Here is a 21,395-nt window from a genome sequence, read left to right on the forward strand (position 1 = left end):
GTGTGCCACTCTCCCCAAATCTCTGTGTGTTCACCAACCCAGAAGCTCCTTGGTTATCACACTTTCAAAGATTACATGGTTACTTTCTCTTTGAGACCCTTTCAGTTTTTCAACTAGTTTATCTTCTTGGTCTGGATTAAGCCCAGTATAGTAGTTCCCCCATCCTTTTATTTTTTTTAGATTTATTATTTATTTATTTATTTACTTATTTAATTTATTTTTGACTGCATCAGGTCTTAGTTGGGGCATGCAGGATCTTCGATGAGGCATGCAGGGTTTTTCGTTACGGTGCGTGGGCTTCTCTCTAGTTGTGGCGTGCAGGTTTTCTCTTCTCTAGTTGTGGTGTGCAAGCTCCAGGGCACGTGGGCTCTGTAGTTGTGGCGTGGGTTCCAGAGCGTGTGGGCTCTGTAGTTTGCGGCATGTGGGCTCTCTAGTTGAGGCGCACGAGCTCAGTATTTGTGGTGTGCGGGCTTTAGTTGCCCTGCGGCATGTGGGATCTTAGTTCCCTGACCAGGGATCGAACCCACGTCCCCCTCATTGTAAGGTGGATTCTTTACCACTGGACCACCAGGGAAGTCCCCCCTCATCCTTTTAGAATGAAACTGTCAGCAAGATTTTATCAGATTTTCAATCCCTACCCCGTTTTAAAATAAATTTGATATCCAACTAATGATGAGGTGCCTGAAGTTTCCTATCTCTAACATCATCATTACCAGGCCAATTTGGGGATCTGAACCAAGAAACTAATCTATATTCTCCATTATTGAGCAGGCTGAAGGGTACTCCAGCAGCTGTATCATGTCCATTACTCTCTTTTATCCTCATTCAGAAATTCTTTAGTGTGGTTTATGGATTTCTACTGGGAATATCATTTTGAGACACACTGCCATCCCACTTCCCCCTTTAAGATTTGAATGAGATTTGCCCATCATTGGCATACTGCATTCACAAATTCATTAAACTCAGATTTTCATGGATAGGGACCATGTCTTATTTATTTCATAAAATTCATAAACTTTAACTGATTTTGGATATCTCTATTATAGATGTCTTTTTTAAAAAAATAATAAACTTCCTTTATTCCTTTGCTTTTTCTCTTTCCTTCAGTCCTTTTTATTTTATCTTATTTATTTATTTTTTGGCTGCGCTGTGTGGCTTGCAGGATCTTAGTTCCCCAACAAGGGATTGAACCCGTCTGTGCCCCCTGCAATGGAAGTGCAGAGACCTAACCACTGGACCACCAGGGATGTCTTCAGTTAAGATATTGGCAACTTAATTTTCAGATATTGTCTTTTGTGGCTTAATAGTTACCTCTCCCATTGCTTTTCTTATGTTGTTCCTGATGTTCTTTCCCAGTTTTATCCGGGAATTTTTCTCTCTTTATTTTCAATTTTAAGCTCTCATAATCAGATTGGCAAGTATTCAGACAAACATGTTCTTCCTACTCCCTGTCAACAACACTCTTTTAGCAGGCTGAGAACCCATCATCATTCATATATTTACTCATCAGAATGGCGCCATGTGCTGTGCTTGGTGCTGAGTATGCGTTTGTGAGCATGGAAGACTTGACCCTTGCACCTCCCTAAACTTATAGGCTAATGGGAGCAGGTAGACAATAACAAGCTTTTATAACACTGTGTGCCTGGGTGGAAGACAGTAAAAACTTCCGGATGAAGAAGTGGGATTTAGACTGACATCTAAAGGGCAAATAGGAGTAAGCCAAGGTTGGGAGGAAGGGAAGGAGAAGAATGTTCCAGCAGGATCTGGAAGGTCAACTCCAATTTATTGACAGTCATAAACATTCCTCCTTTCTTTCTGAAGTCTCAGCCATCAATTGGAAGAAGAGAGAAAAATTGTTACTAAAGGCCTCCCCCACCCCTAGGTTCTCCAAATCCTTTAGATTTTTTTTCCCTAGAAAGACTTTCCAGGGTTCTTCTGGTTGTGTGGTTCACCCCCTTATTGACCAGCTGGAATGGGTAGCAGTTGGCAAGCTGCCTTTGGGTTCTTCCTTATAGGGAGTGACCAATTATGCACCCTCCCCCCGCCACTCCCCCCAGCCCCGGCTCCTTCTGGGAAGCTGGATGACTTTGCACTTGCTGATGGTGAGGAGCTTCCTGTTTATTCTCCAGATTTCTGTTTTTTTCTATGTTTCTATTCTGTGTTATATTCTTCTGCCCCTCAACCTCTTGACATGAATTTTCTCCTGTGACAATTTAGAAATGTTTACTTCCTTATTTTCTTGTTGAATTATTTCCTCCATTGTCTCTGGGAGTTCTTCATCCTCTTTGATAACCTTTGTCTGGAGAGTGGTATTTAAGCCTGAGAATAGAGATGCCAGCTTATGTTTAGTAAACATGCTGTTGGCAAAAAACCTCCAGCAGGAAAGCGAGTGCAGCACAATTTCTGCAGTGCCTTGGAGCATCCCGTTTAGTGCTAAAGCTCCTAAAAGCAACTTTAATCCTTTACCCCTTTGTAGAGCTCCCTAACTCATTATCTTTGGCCTTGATAGGAAGACTATAGACTATCAACAAACTCATCATTTGGTGGCATAGTTTAAAGTAACCCCCCACCCCCGCCACGTGGCTTGTGGGATCTTAGTTCCCCGACCAGGGATTGAACCTGGGCCCCAGCAGTGAAAGCACTGAGTCCTAACCACTGGACCGCCAGGGAATTCCCTAAAGTACTTTCTAAAACATTATGTTCAGATATCCTTATTATATATATATTTTAGTTAAAGACTATATAAAATTGATACATTTTATTTTGGGGGTAGATAATATAGTCACATGATTTAAACTTAAAAAGGTACAGAGGAGAATTTGGTAAATATTCTCCTTCTTGCCATGTCTCTCAGCCACCTAGTTCTCTGAGACAACCAACGTTACCAGTTTCTTGTATATCCTTCCAGAGTAATTTTGTGCATAGACAAAGACACGACTTGGTATATATGTCATAATATATATGTCAGATAACATATCTGCTGATGAGATGCATGATGTGTATCCTGTATTTCTCAAGGCCACTTAGTGAGTGGAAAGACTGTGGAATTTGAAAAGTTTTGAATTCAAACCTCAAAACCTCAGCTATGCCATTTATTAGTTGAGTGACCTTGGGCAGTTTGCTTAGGCTCTGTATGCTTTGATTTCTTTATGTGGTTAATAATACTCAGTGTGCCAAGGCTGTTGAGTATGACGTATGTACAGTTCCTTCTCTGGTGCATGTTAAAATGCTTCACAAATGGTTGCTACCTTTGCTGTTTCTTGCTGGATCACACTCTTTGGCCTATGTGAACTGGGAGGGGCAAAGTCTTCCTCTAAAAAATGAATGGATTGAATTGCCTTTACTGTAATGTGTGATCAATGCTCTCTACTTATGAAGGGAACCATGAGCCAAGGGAGATAGAAATAGCACTTTGAAAAGAATAGAACATTTTTTGTTCCTCAGGTATTGGAGAACAGCTATTTCTGGTCTGGGGCCTTCACACTTGGCTGGTGGAGTGCTGATAAACCCTAGGACTTCACTTCCCCTGGTAGGAAGTTATTAACACTGAGGAGCTTTTCATGTTTAATAGCTCAATTAGCTCCAGCCCTTCAGTATTGCTTGAAGCTTTGGACTCTTATGGGAAGCTTCACTTGGTCAGCCCTATTTTTGGTTTCCTGCTATTCAGTTCCCATTGTGATGTTAATCCTTTAATAGCAGTTAGCTTTCATTCTTTTTGGTTCTTGCACAATGCTTGATGTGTAATAGATGGAAGAGTCTCGAATTTCAGAACCAGTCCCATGTGGTTTCACAGGAGGATGGTGTTAAGCCTTCCTTCATGGTTATCTGGACTCAGCATTCTTTTAAAAATTATTATTTATTCTTTTTTATTTTTGGCTGCATTGGGTTTTCCTTGCTGCGTGCGGGCTATTCTCTGGTTGCGGCCGAGGCAACTCTTCCTTGAGATGCGCAGGCTTCTCGTTGCGGCGGCTTCTCTTGTTGTGGAGCACGGGCTCTAGGCCCGCGGGCTTCAGTAGTTGTGGCACGTGGGCTCAGTAGTTGTGGTTCGTAGGCTCTAGAGCACAGGCTCAGTAGTTGTGGCGCATGGGCCCAGTTGTTCCACAGTATGTGGGATCTTCCCGGACTAGGGATTGAACCCGTGTCCCCTGCGTTGGCAGGCGGATTCTTAACCACTGCGCCACCAGGGAAGGTCCCTAGTTTGCTCATTTTTAAACAAAATCATAATGGGTATTGAATTTTATTCAGTGCATTTTCAGCATCTGTTGCGAAGGTTATATACGTTTTCTCCTTTAGTATCTGGTAATATAGAAAATTGTGTTGGTAGATGTCCGTAGGTTAAACTGTCTTTTCATTCCTGGGATAAGCCCTCTTTGGTTATGATGTATTTGTCCTCTGTTATACTGCTTTTTCTACAACATCAGAATTACCTGGAGCATGAAGGTTTAATAGAATATGGCATAAAAACCATCTGAGCCTGTAGGTATTTTTTGTATGTCTGTGTGTAGGGGATATTTGACAACTCTTGTTTTTTCATTCACATTTCTTTGATGCTCAGTGGTCACTAGTACTTCTAAAAGTGAATCTTAAAAGTTCCTTGGTTTTTCCTCCTCTGCCCTCTAAATGTTAATGTTCTTTAGAGTTCTGTTGTTCATTATTCATTCATACATATTTATTAGATATTATTAGAGATATTTATTTATGCCAGGCACAGTGCTAGGAACTTCCCTCCCTGCTGCTAGATTTTTTCCTTCTGGTCTGGCTTCCCCACTGCTGGCAGAGTCATTTTTAGCTGGGAGAGGAGGACTAAATGTATTTCATACCTTCTCTTAAAAATCTCTGTTAAGGGACTTGCATGGTGGCACAGTGGTTAAGAATCTGCCTGCCAGTGCAGGGGACATGGGTTTGAGCCCTGGTCTGGGAAGATCCCACATGCTGCGGAGCATCTAAGCCCGTGTGCCACAACTACTGAGCCCACGTGCCGCAACTACTGAAGCCTACGCGCCTAGAGCCTGTGCTCCGCAACAAAGGGATACCACCGCAATGAGAAGACCCTGTACCGCAACGAAGAGTAGCCCCTGCTCGTTGCAACTAGAGAAAGCCCACGTGCAGAAACGAAGACCCAACACAGCCAGAAAAAAAAAAATCTCTGTTGAGTCCTTCATGTGTATAGGATCATGGGCCTTTCCTGTGTGGCTCAGCCTCCGTGTCAGCTCATCTCCCGTCATTCTCTGTCATATACACTGGACACACTGGCTACACTGTATCCCCCAGTAAGCCCTATTCTTTCATGACTCTGCCTTTACACATTTTGTTTTCTCTAACGGGAATTCTTGTCTCTTCCTGGCAAATTTCTATTCATCCTTCAAGGCACTCTTTTAAAAAGATTTGTTGTTGGCCAGAACATGCTGAGCGGAGTGTGCGACCGGCTCGCCTCAGCGCTGTGGGGTACACGTGCACAGCCGTCCGCGGTCGCCCAGAGGTGTCTGCACATGTTGGTGTCGCGGCCGTCCACAGACAAGAGCGAGAGGACGAGGAAACCTCCCTGCGCCTTCGACCCAGCGCTGCTGGAGTTCCTGGTGTGCCCGCTCTCCAAGAAGCTGCTCAGATACGAAGCATCGACAAATGAATTGATTAACGAAGAGTTAGGAATAGCCTATCCAATTATTGATGGGATTCCTAATATGATACCACAGGCAGCTAGGATGACACATCAAAATAAGAAGCAAGAAGAAATGGAGCAGCATTAGATCATACTTAAAAATAACAACACACACAACTAAATTTTCTAAATACCATCCACCTTTTAAAAAGTCAGAGTGACAGGTAATAAGTGGAGGAAAAGAATGTTTCTGTCTCTTCCTACGTTGATTGTCCTTATTCCATTGGTCTCTTTAGCAGGACTGTTATACTCGTCCTCTGTGGAAGAAAACTTCCCACAGGGCTGCACTAGCACAACCAGCCTGTGCTTTTACAGTCTGCTCTTGCCGATTACCATACCCGTTTCTGTGTTCTTCCACCTTTGGACTTGGATGGGTATTAAACTCTTCAGGCATAATTAATACAACCAGGGCCAAGATGGTATATCCTAATGATATGCTGAGTGTCTGTCTCTGAAAGCTCAAGTACATGGAAATACTGAAAACCCACTTAATTTGCAAGAAAGATGCATTGCCTAGCTTCTGTCAGAGGTTTAGGACTATAGGAGGCTTAAGCTGCAGAGGCTTCTTTATTGTACTTTGGTCTGCCCTTGTTTTTTGAAGGTTCTCATTCATACCTGGGGTATCAGAAGAAACATTTCAACAAAGTGTCTTGTTGGACGTTAATAGCCCCAGCCATCATCTGATGGCTTTATTTCTTATCCCATTCATAATTAAAAGTTACTAATTAGAAATTATATATGTTTATTTTACATTCAAAGTCTGGTAAAGTCACATGTTAAGGATGACTGAAGTAATTCCAGAGGAGCTCTGTTGGAGTAGTTGTAGAGAAATGCATTTGAACTCATGTGGTATAAAACTGTAATAAAATGGAAATTTCATGTATTTGCCAAAAAAAAAAGAAAAGATTTGTTTTTAATTCTCTTAGAGAGTTTGAATCCCATAGTACTCTGTTCATAGATCTGTCTTAGCACTTATCAAATTATATGATGCTGATCCATTTATACATGTCTCCATGTTTAAATGACTGTAACCTGCTCAGAATGGGTCTTTATCTCTCTAAATTATGTCTCCTCAACAGCTACTATACTGCTTAGCGTAGAGTAGGCCCTCAGCAAATACTTGTGAATGCTTGACGGACTGCATGAGTGGATGCCTGAAAGAGCTCTGCTGTGCTCTTGCCTTGAAGGGGGGATACTACTGCTACTAGTCATGGAAGGTTGCCAGAGAGGAAACAAGTCTCTGAACTAAAACAACGTATACTTGAATAGTCCCTCTTTCTTCTTCCCTTCCCCCAACATGTGTCTGTGTGTGTGTGTGTGTGTGTGTGTGTGTGGTGGTTGTGGGGACATAAACTTAGAAAAGTATATATTTATTAGTATTTTTCTGTTGACTTTAACTTTTAAATTATTATTTTTTAAAAAATATATTTATTTATTTTTGGCCACGTTGGGTCTTTGTTGCTGCGCGCGGGCTTTCTGTAGTTGCAACGAGCGGGGGCTACTCTTCATTGCAGTGCGTGGGCTTCTCATTGCAGTGGCTTCTCTTGTTGCGGAGCACGAGCTCTAGGCGCGCAGGCTTCAGTAGTTGTGGCTCGTGGGCTCTAGAGCGCAGGCTCAGTAGTTGTGGCGTGTGGGCTTAGTTGCTCTGCGGCATGTGGGATCTTCCCAGACCAGGGCTCGAATCTGTGTCCCCTGCATTGGCAGGCAGATTCTTAACCACTGCGCCACAAGGGAAGTCCACTTTTAAATGATTAAAACATGAAAACAGCTGTAGGATGATGAGATTTCGGTTGACCTTTTCCTTTTTTTTTTTTTTCTTTTAGCTAATTTTTTTTTTTAATACAATTTTCAATTTTTTTTTTTTTAATTTTATTTATTTATTTATTTATTTATGGCTGTGTTGGGTCTTCGTTTCTGTGTGAGGGCTTTCTCCAGTTGTGGCAAGCGGGGGCCACTCTTCATCACGGTGCGCGGGCCTCTCACTGTCGCAGCCTCTCTTGTTGCGGAGCACAGGCTCCAGACACGCAGGCTCAGTAATTGTGGCTCACGGGCTTAGTTGCTCCGCGGCATGTGGGATCTTCCCAGACCAGGGCTCGAACCCGTGTCCCCTGCATTGGCAGGCAGATTCTCAACCACTGCGCCACCAGGGAAGCCCCCCTTTTTTTTTTTTAATTAAACAAACATTTTTAAATATAGTAATAAGTCAATAAAGGAACTGAACCAGATTCAGGATTGAAATAACGCAGTCTTTTTAAAATATTTATTTGTGTATTTATTTATTTGGCTGCGTCTGGTCTTAGTTGCAGCATGTGGGATCTTCATTGCGGCATGCAGGATTTTTCGTTGTGGCGCATGGGCTTCTCTCTAGTTGTGGCGCGTGGGCTCAGTACTTGCAGTGCGTGGGCTTAGTTGCCCCAAGGCTTGTGGGATCTTAGTTCCCCGACCAGGAATCGAATCCACATCCCCTGCATGGGAAGGCGGATTCTTAACCACTGGACCACCAGGGAAGTCCCGAAATAATGCAGTCTTCCATGAAGATATCAAAGCCATATTTTTCACCTCAACCTCCAACATTTCACGTAGGTTAAGGATGTCCCTCAAGCATCTCTAAGCCCTCTGTCCCCCAGCTTCTAACTCATGGTGTTCAGCACGGGGCCCTGTGCAGGACCACCAATGCTTATACACAGTGGACCACCTTAGACTCTCAGGAGGCCTGACCCAGCCTGCAGAGACTGACGGCAGCCCACCCTCAGCCGTTCAGTCGTAGGGGCACCTGCTGGCTGACCTCTTCCTTTTTGTTTTGCAGATTTTCTTACATTATTTCATAACATGATAAAATCAGAAGTAAAACTTTTTCCTTCCAAGATGCAGTAAAACCCTATTTAAGAAAGCACTGGGGACTTCCCTGGTGGTGCAGTGGTTAAGAATCCACCTGCCAATGCAGGGGACATGAGTTCGAGCCCTGGTCCGGGAAGATCCCACATGCCGCGGAGCAACTAAGTCCGTGTGCCATGACTACTGAGCCTGTGCTCTAGAGCCTGCAAGCCACAACTACTGAGCCCAAGTGCTGCAACCACTGAAGCCTGGGTGCCTAGAGCCCGTGCTCTGCAACAAGAGAAACCACCGCAGTGAGAAGCCTGTGCACCTCAATGAAGAGTAGCCCCCGCTCGCCGCAACTAGAGGAAGCCCACGTGCAGCAACGAAGACCCAACACGGCCAAAAATAAATTAATTAATTAATTAAAAAAAAAAAAAGCACTGGCTCTTACAAGTAAGGCTTTACATATGTTGGGTTCTATTATAAATGAAACATTAATTCATTTAAACCTCAACGTTCCTATGAGCAGGGTACTCTTATCACTTTTAACAGATAAGGAAACAGCACAGAGCTAGTAAGTTGTAGAGCTGGGATCGAGCAGAGTGGTTACTTCAGCAGTTAGAAGTGCTGAATTTAATATTGCTCCACCTCTAGCTTCATTTAAAGTTTGGGTGCCCAAACAGCACCACTGCTATAGTGATTTGAATTAGTAGCAGAGTTACTAAGGTTTAAGGGTGGCAGTCTTGGGGGAGAATACTTCGCTAGGGACTCAGTACTTCAAAAGTGATTTGTCAAATTTACTCCCAAACCTTCCCCTCCCCTTTTTTCTGACTACAAAAGTAATGCATGTTTATTGTAAGGAAAAACTGGGGAAATACAGGAGAACACCAAGATTTCAGAGTGTCCATCTTAACACTTAGTGGTGGTAATAACTACTGCAAACATTTTCATACTTTTATATATTCAGACTTTAAGAAATGAAAATGAGGGCTTCCCTGGCGGCGCAGTGGTTGGGAATCTGCCTGCCAATGCAGGGACCACAGGTTCGAGCCCTGGTCTGGGAAGATCCCACATGCCGCGGAGCAACTGGGCCCGTGAGCCACAACTACTGAGCCTGCGCGTCTGGAGCCTGTGCTCCGCAACAAGAGAGGCCGCGATAGTGAGAGGCCCACGCACCGCGATGAAGAGTGGCCCCTGCTTGCTGCAACTAGAGAAAGCCCTCGCACAGAAACGAAGACCCAACACAGCCAAAAATAAAATAAATAAATTAATTAATTAATTTAAAAAAAAAAAGAAATGAAAATGAGATTCTGTTGTTACCTATTTGTTAATGATCTGTGTTAATGTGTTAATGTTTAATGAGCATTTTTCCATCTTAATGTTACATTCTGTGTACTACCATTGTTTCACCAGTTTATATTTTGAGGTATTTGTACTGTTTTGTTATTGTTAATTATCCTTATTGATGAAAACGTTCACAGATCCAGGTTTTTTTTCTGGGAGTGAAATTGCGGGGTCAAAGAATATGCTGTTTTTTATAGTCTTTTAGTGATTGCTTGAGTGCCTTTGCTCACCAACACTAGGTAGTAGCATTGAGCGGGGTGGGTGGGGATGAAAAACCTTGGCTGGTTTTGGTTACATTTCCATGATTACTGATGAGGTTGAATATTTTCTGTAACTTTATTGGCCAGTTGAGTTTCTTTGAAGAATTGCTTATCCATCCTTTACTTGTTATTAATTATTCATTCAAGTATTTCTACATTTTTGCTGAGTGCCAAGCACTGTTGTAAACCTCAGATATAAGGCAATAAAAAAATAATAAAAGAAAAAAAAAAGAAAGCAAGCACTGGCTCTTTTATTTTATTTATTTATTTTAAAAGCTTTATTTATTATTTATTTTAGGCTATGTCAGGTCTTAGTTGTGGCATGCGGGATCTTCTATGAGGCACCCGCATGCCTTTTTTCGTTGCGGTGCTTCGGCTCTTTGTTGTGGTGCGTAGGCTTCTCTCTAGTTGTGGCCTGTGGGTTTTCTTTTCTCTAGTTGTGGCACGCGAGCCAGTAGTTTGCAGCACGTGGGCTCTAGTTGAGGCGCGCAAGCTCAGTAGTTGTGGTATGTGGGCTTTAGTTGTCCCCCTGGTGTGTGGAATCTTAGTTCCCTAACCAGGGATCGAACCCATGTCCCCTGCATTGGAAGGCGGATTCTTTACCACTGGACCACCAGGAAAGTCCCAGCACTGGCTCTTTTTAAAATTAATTAATTAATTTAAAAAATTTATTTATTTATTTATTTATTTATTTTTGGCTGTGTTGGGTCTTCATTGCTGTGTGCCGGCTCTCTCTAGTTGTGGGGAGTGGGGGCTACTCTTCATTGCGGTGCGTGGGCTTCTCATTGCGGTGGCTTCTCTTGTTGCGGAGCATAGACTCTAGGCACACAGGCTTCAGTGGTTGCAGCACTTGGGCTCAGTAGTTGTGGCTCACGGGCTCTAGAGCGCAGGCTCAGTAGTCGTGGCACATGGGCTTAGTTGCTCCGAGGCATGTGGGATCTTCCCAGACCAGGGCTTGAACCCCTGTCCCCTGCATCGGCAGGTGGATTCTTAACCACTGTGCCTCCAGGGAAGCCCAGCTCTGGCTCTTTTAAAATCACATTTTAAGAAAAGGCAAAATTTTCCTGATAAAATGAAATTATTTGAGATTAGCCAGTAAATATTAATTCAAAGAGACTAGTTTTATTTATGTTTGGCACAATAACAGAGGGCCAAAGGAAAAGGTGTAGTTTTTTTTTTTAATTAATTAATTTTTGGGCTGCATTGGGTCTTCATTGCTGTGCGCAGGCTTTCTCTAGTTGTGGAGAGCGGGGGCTACTCTTCGTTGCGGTGCGTGGGCTTCTCATTTCTCATTGCGGTGGCTTCTCTTGTTACAGAGCATGGGCTCTAGGCACGCGGGCTTCAGTAGTTGCGGCACACGGGCTCAGTAGTTGTGGCTCGCGGGCTCTAGAGCGCAGGCTCAGTAGTTGTGGCGCACGGGCTTAGTTGCTCCGCGGCATGTGAGATTCTCCCGGACCAGGGATCGAACCTGTGTCCCCTGCATTGGCAGGCGGATTCTTAACCACTGCAGCCACCAGGGAAGTCCCAAGAGCGTAGTTTTTAGGTTGAAAATTCAGCAAACTTCACCTTGCTGCATTATAGCAAGCTAGTGTATTTTAGCTCAGATTCTGTTTCCTGGCAGATTGATGTGGACTAAAGGGATTACTAGACATACCAAGAAAATTCACAATGAAGGCAAGGTGGGAAAACAGGCATAAGAGGAACTTAGTTTACTAATGCGTCTGTCACTGAAATTAATGGGGAAATGGCATATTTGCTGAAATACGGAGGTAACCTCACATTTGGTAAAAGGCAGACACTGAGTCTTATACTGAATCACTTTCCTTATTTAGGTATTCAGTGCAGGGTGACTGATTGCATTTTTTGCATGGTGTTTGTCCTGCACAAAATTGTTCCTGCATTATGATGAGAAATACTCTCAAGTCAGTTTGATGCTGTTAAAAAGGATTAGTGCTCAGGATGGCAGTGTTAATCTCCAGAGCTGTCAGTGTAGGGACAAAAGCATTTAGAGATGGGAGCAGGGGTATAAATACTTCTGGACCTGGCTTTTCCTATGTTGCCACAGAGCCCTGAATGAGGATAAGTTGCTCCTTTAAAGACTTTTGTATTACAGTTGAATGCATATTGGAGGTTTCTAATTTAAATTTATGCTTTTGGATAAAATGGATTAGAGAGATTGAATTGCTACAGGCTAAAGAGAAACAACAAAGGTCACTTGATTTTGAGGAACTCTCTGTTGAAAGAAGTTTTAGTGTGGAATGACTGGAGTTAAGAAAAAAAGAGAATGGGCTTCCTTGGTGGCGCAGTGGTTAAGAATCCACCTGCCAATGCAGGGGACATGGGTTCAAGCCCTGGCCCAGGAAGATCCCACATGCTGTGGAGCAACGAAGCCTGTGCGCCACAACTACTGAGCCTGCGCTCTAGAGCCCGCGAGCCACAACTACTGAAGCCTGTGCACCTAGAGCCCGTGCTCTGCAACAAGAGAAGCCACTGCAATGAGAAGCCCGCGCACCTCAACAAAGAGTAGCCCCCGTGCGCCGCAGCTAGAGAAAGCCCGCGAACAGCAACAAAGACCCAACACAGCCAAAAATAAATAAATAAAATAAATTTAAAAAAAAAGAAGAAAGGATGAACATCCATTCAGAGACTGCCTACCAAGTGCCAGGTAGTGTGGTGAATGCTTCCTATCTGTTGTCTTGTTCAAGCCTTATCTTTTCATGAAGAAACAGAGACTCAGAGAGGTTAAGTGACTTGCCCAGATCATACAAGAGTGAGTGAGAGGATGGGTTCTTTCTGACTCCGAAACCCACTAGACTACTAGACTTGTTTCTTGGTGGTTAGATGGCTGACATTCCAGGACTTTATTTCAAGAGTAGGTTTCACTCTTTCCCACATTGTCTTGGAATACAGGATTTTAGGTACTAACTGTGGAACCAAGGGTGCCAGCCCATTCTTCTGGAACTTTTGGGTTGCTAGCCCCTTGCCTAGAGCTCATCTGAAAATTATAGCTGCTCTTGGGAGCTTAATATAACATGAAGACTATATTGTTGGTTTTATTCTCTTCTATACCATATAACAGCACCAGTAGATAGTGTCCAGGGTGTAATCAATTAACTGACAGATTTCTCAGCCATTTTATAGTGGTTCTCTGGTTTCGTAGTCAAGAAACTTGTTTTTATCAATTTAAACATGATTGTGGGAGAAGTATGTAATTACAGTAAGCTTTGACTATGCTGTAACAAATCTTACCCATACCTAACAAGCTGGTTGAGGAGGGTTGTAAGTGATAATGTTGGTTTTTCTGTACATCAGTTCAGACCTTTTCCCAAAGGAAGACCAAAGCTGTTTGTACTGTGACCACTCCTTTGCTGCCAGGTGTGAACAACTTGTGATTACTCATAAGCTTAGATAGCTTCAAATCATTCACCTTGATCTGAAGTATTTTGTAAGCTGTGACTTAACCTTTTGGCCCATTCTTTCTTTCACCAGGAAATACACTGAATATTAATTTCAGGAATTTCAGTGATCCCTTCTGAAGAGTGTATCGCTCATTAAAATATCTGGGGCTTGTTTTTCTGGTAACAAACAGAACCACAAATTGGTCTGTACTTCGTGGCTGTGCCAAACCCTTGTGTAGACGGAGGGAGGGACCTGATGAACTGTTTAGAGAGGGGCTGTGGAAGATGAGACCATCTTTCTAGCTTGTCTAAGAGGTTCATCTCTTTGACCAGAGGAATGGGCATGCAGGAGAGAGAGAATGAGGCTGAACATAGCAGGCAGTGTATGAGTGTATTTGTATCTGTAAATATCACATCACTGTTTATAGTACACTGGACTCTCTTCATGCAAGGCCTAGTCCTGCCAAATCTGGAGGAATTGTTCCCATGCTTAAAGCCAAGAACAACATCCTGACCAGCGGGGGACAGAGGTCAGCTCAAGGCAGCAGCTCTTGGGAGCTATAGGACATTAAGAACCTTGAAGGAACTGAGTTTAATAAGAAGGAAGCCAATATGTACCTGGAAGGAAGTGTGTGAAACCTGTGTGTCTCTTATTGGGGTGTGGCTTATTTATGAGAAATGAAAAATCATCTTAATAGTTGGATTTCATATCACCTCCTGGTCATTTAACTATATTTCCCCCTCCCACCTGCATATTGTTTTGTCTGTTGATTGTTTTTATTAGAAAAAGGGGAAAAAGATATTCTGTTATTCTGGTGTTTTATTCTACAGGCAGCTTCAGAGATGCCCAGGAGAGAGCTGGCTTGAGAAGATGATATGTTAATTAAACAAATAGCCTTTACAAAATCTCCTGGGACCTTCCGGACTTGCCGCAGTTTTGTTTCTGGGATCTTTCTGTGCCGGCTTCTTTTCCCTTCCGTCTTTCCTCATTCTGATGCTGGCCACTCACCCCACAGAGGCAACTCCAACTGTTTTCTGGTGGAGCATTCTAAGTTTGTCCTGTTGTCTTCTCTGGGACTCATTTCTCTGGTCTGACTAACTGGTTCTGGGCCAAAGTGATCGTCTGAAAGCTTTTCTTCATAGCCTTTATTTCTTGGCTCTCTTTATGCACTTTGCCTGATTAGTTTTGCTGGTTCTCTCCTTTTCCAGTTGATGTGAGGTATATTGCCTCAGTTGGAGGGTTCTAAAGCTCAGGTGCAGCCCCAGGCCTCTTAGATTTTACCCTGGTTTGTAAAGTGCCTTTATCCTTTCCTAGAAATTGGGGGAATGAATCAGGTGCCCTGTTATGAGGTATTGCTGACTCTCCTGGGACTCTAGTTTGTTAGTTATTTAAACACGTATGTAGCAATTTGGATTGTATTTGCAAGGTAGGACTTGTTGCCAAGACTCTGAAGTAGGTCATTCCTGTTACCCTTTCTCCCCTGTTTTTTTTTTTTTGGCCACATCATGTGGCATGTGGAACTTCCCTGACCAGGGATCAAACCCGTGCCCCCTGCAGTGGAAACGTGGAGTCTTAACCAGTGGACCACCAGGGAAGTCCTCTCCCCTGTTTTTGAATTGAAAACTTAGAGACTGGGACTTCCCTGGTGGTTCAGTGGGTAAGACTCCTCGCTCCCAATGCAGGGGGCCTGGGTTCAATCCCTGGTCGGGGAACTAGATCCCGCATGCATGCCGCAACTAAGAGTTCGCATGCCACAACTAAGAGTTCGCATGCTGCAACTAAGAAGCCCGCATGCCACAACTAAAAGAAGATCCCACATACCGCAACAAAAGAAGATCCCACGTACTGCAACTAAGACCCGGCGCAGCCAAAATAAATAAATAAACAAATATTTTTTAAAAGTAAAGAAAAAGTAGAGACCACGGTCACATAGTAGGTTGGTCTTACACATCTTGAAACAAACCTCATTTTTGTATTCCGTGTATGTAGCACAGATATTAACAAATAGTTAAATACACAATAGTTTTTTTTTTTTTTTAATATTTATTTATTTATTTATTTTGGCTGCGCCAGATCTTCATTGCATCAGGCAGGATCTTCATTGCGGCATTGGGAACGCAGAGTCTTACTGACTGGACCACCAGGGAAGTCCCCACAATAGTTTAATAAATACATCTTAATACATCTTGGTTGGTTGATCAATTAAATTTCAGAATTCTCATCAAGTTGATCACATTTTGGACCAATATGTGAGAAACGTTTCTGATTGGAAAGGAACAAATAGCCATGCAGAAAACGTTTAACAATTTAGAAAATGCATGCAAAAAAATCCTGATGTAAATCCTATTCTAAAATGAAGAAACAGAAGGGTGGTTTGGCTAGAGCGGAGACTGGTTAAAATGTAAGGAGAAATAGGGTGAGAGAGGATAAAAGAGCATGGATTAATCGAGAGATAGGAATAATTATGGAAATAGGCATCTTGTCAGCTTGGGATTAAACAGTGAAAATGAAAATTCCCACTCCTCCCCCAATAGTAGGTTCTCTACCCCCACACCCCTCTCCCAAACCACTATCCAGAGACGCTGTTAATGACCCTCTGGGCACTAGTGTCCAGTTTTGGGGGCTGCCACATGAAGCACAAAGAGGTCCTGTGGGGTCAGTCAGTGCAAAGAGCAGTTGGCCTTTACATTTGTTAAATTCTTCTAATCATTTTGCTGCTCTCAACAGTATTGCTAATTCCAAAACTAAAACCATTTTCTGATTGTTTTACTTTGTGTGACTGGCTTAGGGGACCAAAACAGCAGCTGAGACTGCTATACTACACTGTGCGTTATGCAATAACCCTTCAGAGGGCCCATCCACTTTTTTTTTTTAGCCTTAAAAAAAACAACAACAAAAAACAAACTCTGCTGGGTTTTTTTTTTTTTGCTTTGGGGCCAGTAATTTGCATCATATTTGGGAGCCTTGATCTTCCCCTCATTATTTCTTCATACATCCCTGTGCTAAGCCCTGCTCTCTGGACCTGCCTCTGGCTTCTGGCCTCATTGAGTTGTATGAATTTTAACAATTTCTGGTTTCAGATCTGTTTCCAACTTTTGTTTTCCCTGCTCCCTCTAGTAAACTTTGGGTTCAAACTTGCTTGGGGAAAGTATATTTTTTGTCTTGCTTATTTTTTTGTTTCTGTAAATATATTCTCTAATAACTATCCTTTACTTTCTTTGTCAAACAGGCCACCAAGCAGTTTCTTGAAGAGATTAACAAGTGGACAGTTCAGTACAACGTTTCCCCCCTCTCTTGGAATGTGGCCGTCAAGTTCCTCATGGCCCGGAAGTTTGATGTTCTCCGTGCCATAGAGTTGTTTCACTCCTACAGAGTATGTACCTCAGGGATGGACCTGCCATGTGGCACCTAGACTCTCTATGTTGCTGTTGTTTCTGCCACAGTCTACACAAACAGTGGTTCTCCCTACTCCCATTAAAAAAAAGTGGATCGGCATCTAAGAGCCCTACCTTGGAGTGAGAAAATCCTTCTGAAGATATTCAGAAGCTCCCTAAATAAATTAAAAAAAAAAAAAAAAAAGGAGAGTGAGATAAGAGGCAGTAGGATTAGTTTAAGAGTTTAAAGCTCACTTACGCCCATTTTGTGGGTCATCTTGTTCAATATTCTTTCATTTATTCAACAGATATTTATTGTATATCTACTGTGTTCCCGGTGTAGAGATGACTATTTATAAAGAGAGTAAATAAACAATTATAGAAATGTTATGATAGGACAGTACTGGGTTCTGTGGAAAGCACATTTAATTAAGACGGTCAAGGAAGCTTTCCTGAAGGAAATGACTTCTAAATTAAGAGTAGAAGAATGAGTAGGAATCAGACAGTAGGGGAGTATGGCAGAGAGAACAGCAAGTTCAGATGCCTAGTGGCAAGAGAGAAATTGAGCTGAGCAGAAATGCTGAGTGCAAGTGGGGGGCATGGCAGGAGATAGAGCAGCAGGTAAACAAGGCCAGATCAGAGAGTATCTGCTTTTTCTTAAGGGGAGAGAAATTCATTGAAGGTATAAACAACAGAATGCCTTGATCAGATTTGCTTTCTGAAAGATTATTTTCACTGTGATTTAGAGGATGGACCAGAAGGGCTATACTGGAGACAGACCAATTAGAAGGCTGTTGTACTTACTAGGAGAGAGATGATTGTGGTGTCATTAAACGTAGTGTCAGGGGAGATAGAGAAAAAGTGGGCAGATTCTAGAAGTAAAATTGATAGGACAGAGTTGCTTATTAAACTGGTGTGAGGAAAGGGAAGTGGAGAATTCCAGGTCTCTGACTTGGGTGGCAGGGTGGTAAATGGTGGTGGCATTCACTAATTAAGAGACACTGAATGGATACAGGTACGTGGAGAGAGTAGGTCATGAGTTCAGTTTGGCCACGTTAAGGTTGAAGTGCCAATGGGATATCCAAATAGACATGTCCTCTAAGCAGTTGGGATGTGACTCTAGGGTTTGGAAAAGAAGGCTGGACTGGAAGTAGTGATTTCAGAGTGACCAAAGTAGAATATTGGAGGTAAATATTGGAGCCATGAGAATGGGTGAGGTCATCCTGGGAGAGTGTGAGGAATAGGAAGATGTGTAGGGCAGAACCTCATTTCAGACTTCTTGCTTTCTTTGGTCCAGTGTTGTTTTTTTTTTTTTTTTTTTTTTTTTTTTTTTAAATTTATAGCTACTTTATTTATTTATTTATTTATTTATGGCTGTGTTGGGTCTTCGGTTCGTGCGAGGGCTTTCTCCAGTTGCGGCAAGCGGGGGCCACTCTTCATCGCGGTGCGGGGACCGCTCTTCATCGCGGTGCGCGGGCCTCTCACTATCGCAGCCCCTCCCGCTGCGGGGCACAGGCTCCAGACGCGCAGGCTCAGTAGTTGTGGCTCACGGGCCCAGCCACTCCGTGGCATGTGGGATCTTCCCAGACCAGGGCTCGAACCCGTGTCCCCTGCATTAGCAGGCAGATTCTCAACCACTGCGCCACCAGGGAAGCCCCCAGTGTTGTTTTTTAAAGTTAAGTTTGAATGCTTTATGTAAGGCATGCACTCTCCTGTGATTCCAGCACTCATACTGTCTTCACTTGCTGCCTTGTCTCTGAAGGCATTTGAATTTGATTTTAGGGATGAATTGGGGAAGAATATAAACAAAGACCTAGTTTGTTTTATTCACCAGAGTGTTCTTAGCACTTAGCTGAGTGCCTGGCACATAATAGTTGCTCGACAAATACTGTCAGAATGAATGAATGAGTCAGTGAGTGAAATGAGTGAACAAATGAATGAAAAAAAGCCCACAAGAGACTTAGAAGGAGTAGCTGAAGAAATAGAAAAGCCAAGAGAGTATTTTTTTTTTTAATCAAAAATAGAGAATGTCTCAGGAAAAAGAGAATGTGAGTGGTCAACCTTGTCATGTAAAAGGAGGACTGAAAATGCCCATTGGATTCAGTGACTGGAAGGTCCTGGTCATTGGAGCAGGAGCTCTGGGAGGTATAGTTAGATTGGGAGGAAACGAGAGTGCAGTGGAATGAGTGTGAGGGAACTGAGGATGAGTTTAAAGAATCTGGCTGTGAAGATGAATTAAAATGAGGTCATGGTAGCTGTTGTTGGAGAGTATATTGAGGGGAGGGATGGCTCCTATTTAAGACAGGAGAGGCCTAAGCCTGGAGGATGTGTTAGGATATCTGTTTCCAGACAGTTTTGGGTGCATATTTTAATATCAGTGCTGCTGCATGTTTAAGAACTTTGACCTTGCACTGTAATGATTGATATATAGTGGTTGGTCTTCAGGGTTAGGATTCTCACTGATTCAAAGAAAAAATCCTAAGCCCAAAGGGGCTGATAAGCTGGCATTGGACAAGAATTCTGACAACACTCAGTTGGCCTAGAGGGGGGTTACAAAGGAATTCATGATTCAGTAAGCTGATTTCTAAAATCCCTTATCTCTGAGATTTGGTGGTTACATAAAGCTGTCATGGGTGTACAGTATTTTTATATTAATTCATCTTGCTTTTTTTATTTTCAGGAAACACGAAGGAAGGAGGGCATTGTGAAGCTGAAACCTCATGAGGAACCTCTCCGTTCTGAGATCCTTAGTGGAAAATTCACCATCTTAGTGAGTATTAATGAACCCCTCTTGTAGTATCTTGTTATTTCCTTCTGTAGCTGTTCTCTTTGGACTTTGTTCCTAGATATATTATCCTGAATCAGAGAGTCTCAACAGTGGAGAGCAGATGTGAAGTTTGGCATAAAATTATTCTAGTAATAATTGAAATAATTGAAAATCAATTGTACAGTACATTTAGAAAAGCTTCTTCACTGGTCCATTAAGGTTAGTCAAGGCCTTTGGGATGGGTATACAATGTGTCAGAGGCCCATCCTTCCTTATTTAATGCAAGCTCTCTCCACTTAGAGACCACCAACTTTCCAGTAAGTATCCAGCAGTACTTTTAAGGCAGAGCATAGAAACCATGGTTGTATTCTATGGATTTCTCCTGTTGCTTATTTCTTTGCTATCCTGCCTGGGAAAATTAGCTAGGCAGCCAGTGTAGACCATTGTTTAATTTCTCTGTAATTGAAGAGTTGAGAGAATGTGGTTTTTTCCTACCACAGGAATATGATCCAGGGGGTGCTGAGAATCAGACATGGGATGATAAAAAGCTTTCTTCCTTTTCTGGAGCAATTGATGCAAGTCAGAGAAGTATTATCAGCATCTATTCTCTTCATAACAAACCTTTGTGCAGGATATAAGAGGACTTCGTGATTTCTGTGATTTTCCATTTGATTTCTAAACATTTCTTGTTTTGTTTGCTCTAGAATGTTCGGGACCCAACAGGAGCCTCCATTGCCCTCTTCACTGCCAGATTACATCATCCCCACAAGTCAGTCCAACATGTGGTACTTCAGGCTCTGTTTTACTTGCTAGACAGAGCTGTGGATAGGTGAGCATGGAAATTATCTTTTGGGTGTTCTACATCCAGATGGGAAAGTGACACTGTTTGATTTGATTAAACTCAGCAGTGCATTCACTATGCTCCTAGGATGTGCCCTGGGCAGTGCTATGAATGGAAAACATTCCATGTCTTTAGGGCTTGGCATGTTTCCAGGTACTATGCAGATGATGGGTATTCTGCATCTTTACCTGCTTGGCTGTATTTCAGGGTAACAGAAGCTGAGAAAGCTAGTTAACTAGCAATTCTTAGTGTATTGAGAATGACATATTGAAAGGGAGTGAAGGTGAAATGACCTGTGCTGGTTCTTTCTGATCATTCTCCCCTGATGTTGAAGACCCTGTGGGGCCTCAGTTTCTTTGTCTGTAAAATAGGAATAATGCAGAGGATTTTGAGACTCAACATTCAGGAGAGAGGAGTCCAAGAGTATAAGTTAAGCAAAATCATTTTTATAAATAGGTGCATAAGCCAAAAGAACCAGCTCAGGTTGTGTCTCCCTCCCTGCTCTTATGTAAATAGTATTATCACTGTTCTATAGACAAAGAAACTGAAGCCCCAAGAAGTTTTGTGGCTCTTTTACAGTCATCACGTATTGATCCAGCTAGGTCTAAGGTCCTGGTTTCTTCACTCTTGGTCAGAGCTATTTGCACCCTACTATGTTGTCTTTCTCTTTTACTTTCTTTTTTTCCTGGTGCTTGCCATTTACAGTTTGTTATTGCTCTCAATGTCATTGGCTGGTCCTCTGGGTTAGATGTGATATATCGAGGGCTGAGACCAGAGATAGTGAGAGACAACTGTGCACTTCAGTCATACTTCTGGACTTAGAGGATGGGAATAGCCAAAGGATTGTCTGAAGCTGGGCTCTCTGTCTAGTTCACTTGTTGCTGCCTTGTTAATGTTAATACTTTCATATACTTAGCTTCTGCTGGTGGTGTTC

General features: G+C 42.7%; 3 protein-coding genes across 3 annotated transcripts in view; all 3 read left to right on the forward strand.

Annotated features, from left to right (window-relative positions):
* Positions 1-21,395, forward strand: part of PTPN9 (protein tyrosine phosphatase non-receptor type 9) — an 81,558-nt gene that overhangs the window by 18,450 nt on the left and 41,713 nt on the right. Inside the window, exons 2-4 of the mRNA XM_036841807.1 lie at positions 16,709-16,852; positions 19,534-19,623; positions 20,325-20,449. Of these exons, the coding sequence (XP_036697702.1) occupies positions 16,709-16,852; positions 19,534-19,623; positions 20,325-20,449 (359 nt within the window). The remainder of the gene's footprint in view (positions 1-16,708; positions 16,853-19,533; positions 19,624-20,324; positions 20,450-21,395) is intronic.
* Positions 5,403-6,546, forward strand: LOC118889729 (protein preY, mitochondrial-like). Its single transcript, XM_036841809.1, has one exon. The coding sequence runs from the start codon at positions 5,403-5,405 to the stop codon at positions 5,745-5,747; it is 345 nt and encodes a 114-aa protein (XP_036697704.1). The 3' UTR covers positions 5,748-6,546.
* Positions 5,620-6,546, forward strand: LOC118889730 (phosphatidylinositol N-acetylglucosaminyltransferase subunit Y-like). Its single transcript, XM_036841810.1, has one exon. It carries the CDS (start codon positions 5,844-5,846, stop codon positions 6,057-6,059), a length of 216 nt encoding a protein of 71 aa, XP_036697705.1. The 5' UTR covers positions 5,620-5,843; the 3' UTR covers positions 6,060-6,546.

Source organism: Balaenoptera musculus, chromosome 2 (assembly GCF_009873245.2).
Source record: "Balaenoptera musculus isolate JJ_BM4_2016_0621 chromosome 2, mBalMus1.pri.v3, whole genome shotgun sequence".
NCBI lineage: Eukaryota > Metazoa > Chordata > Mammalia > Artiodactyla > Balaenopteridae > Balaenoptera > Balaenoptera musculus.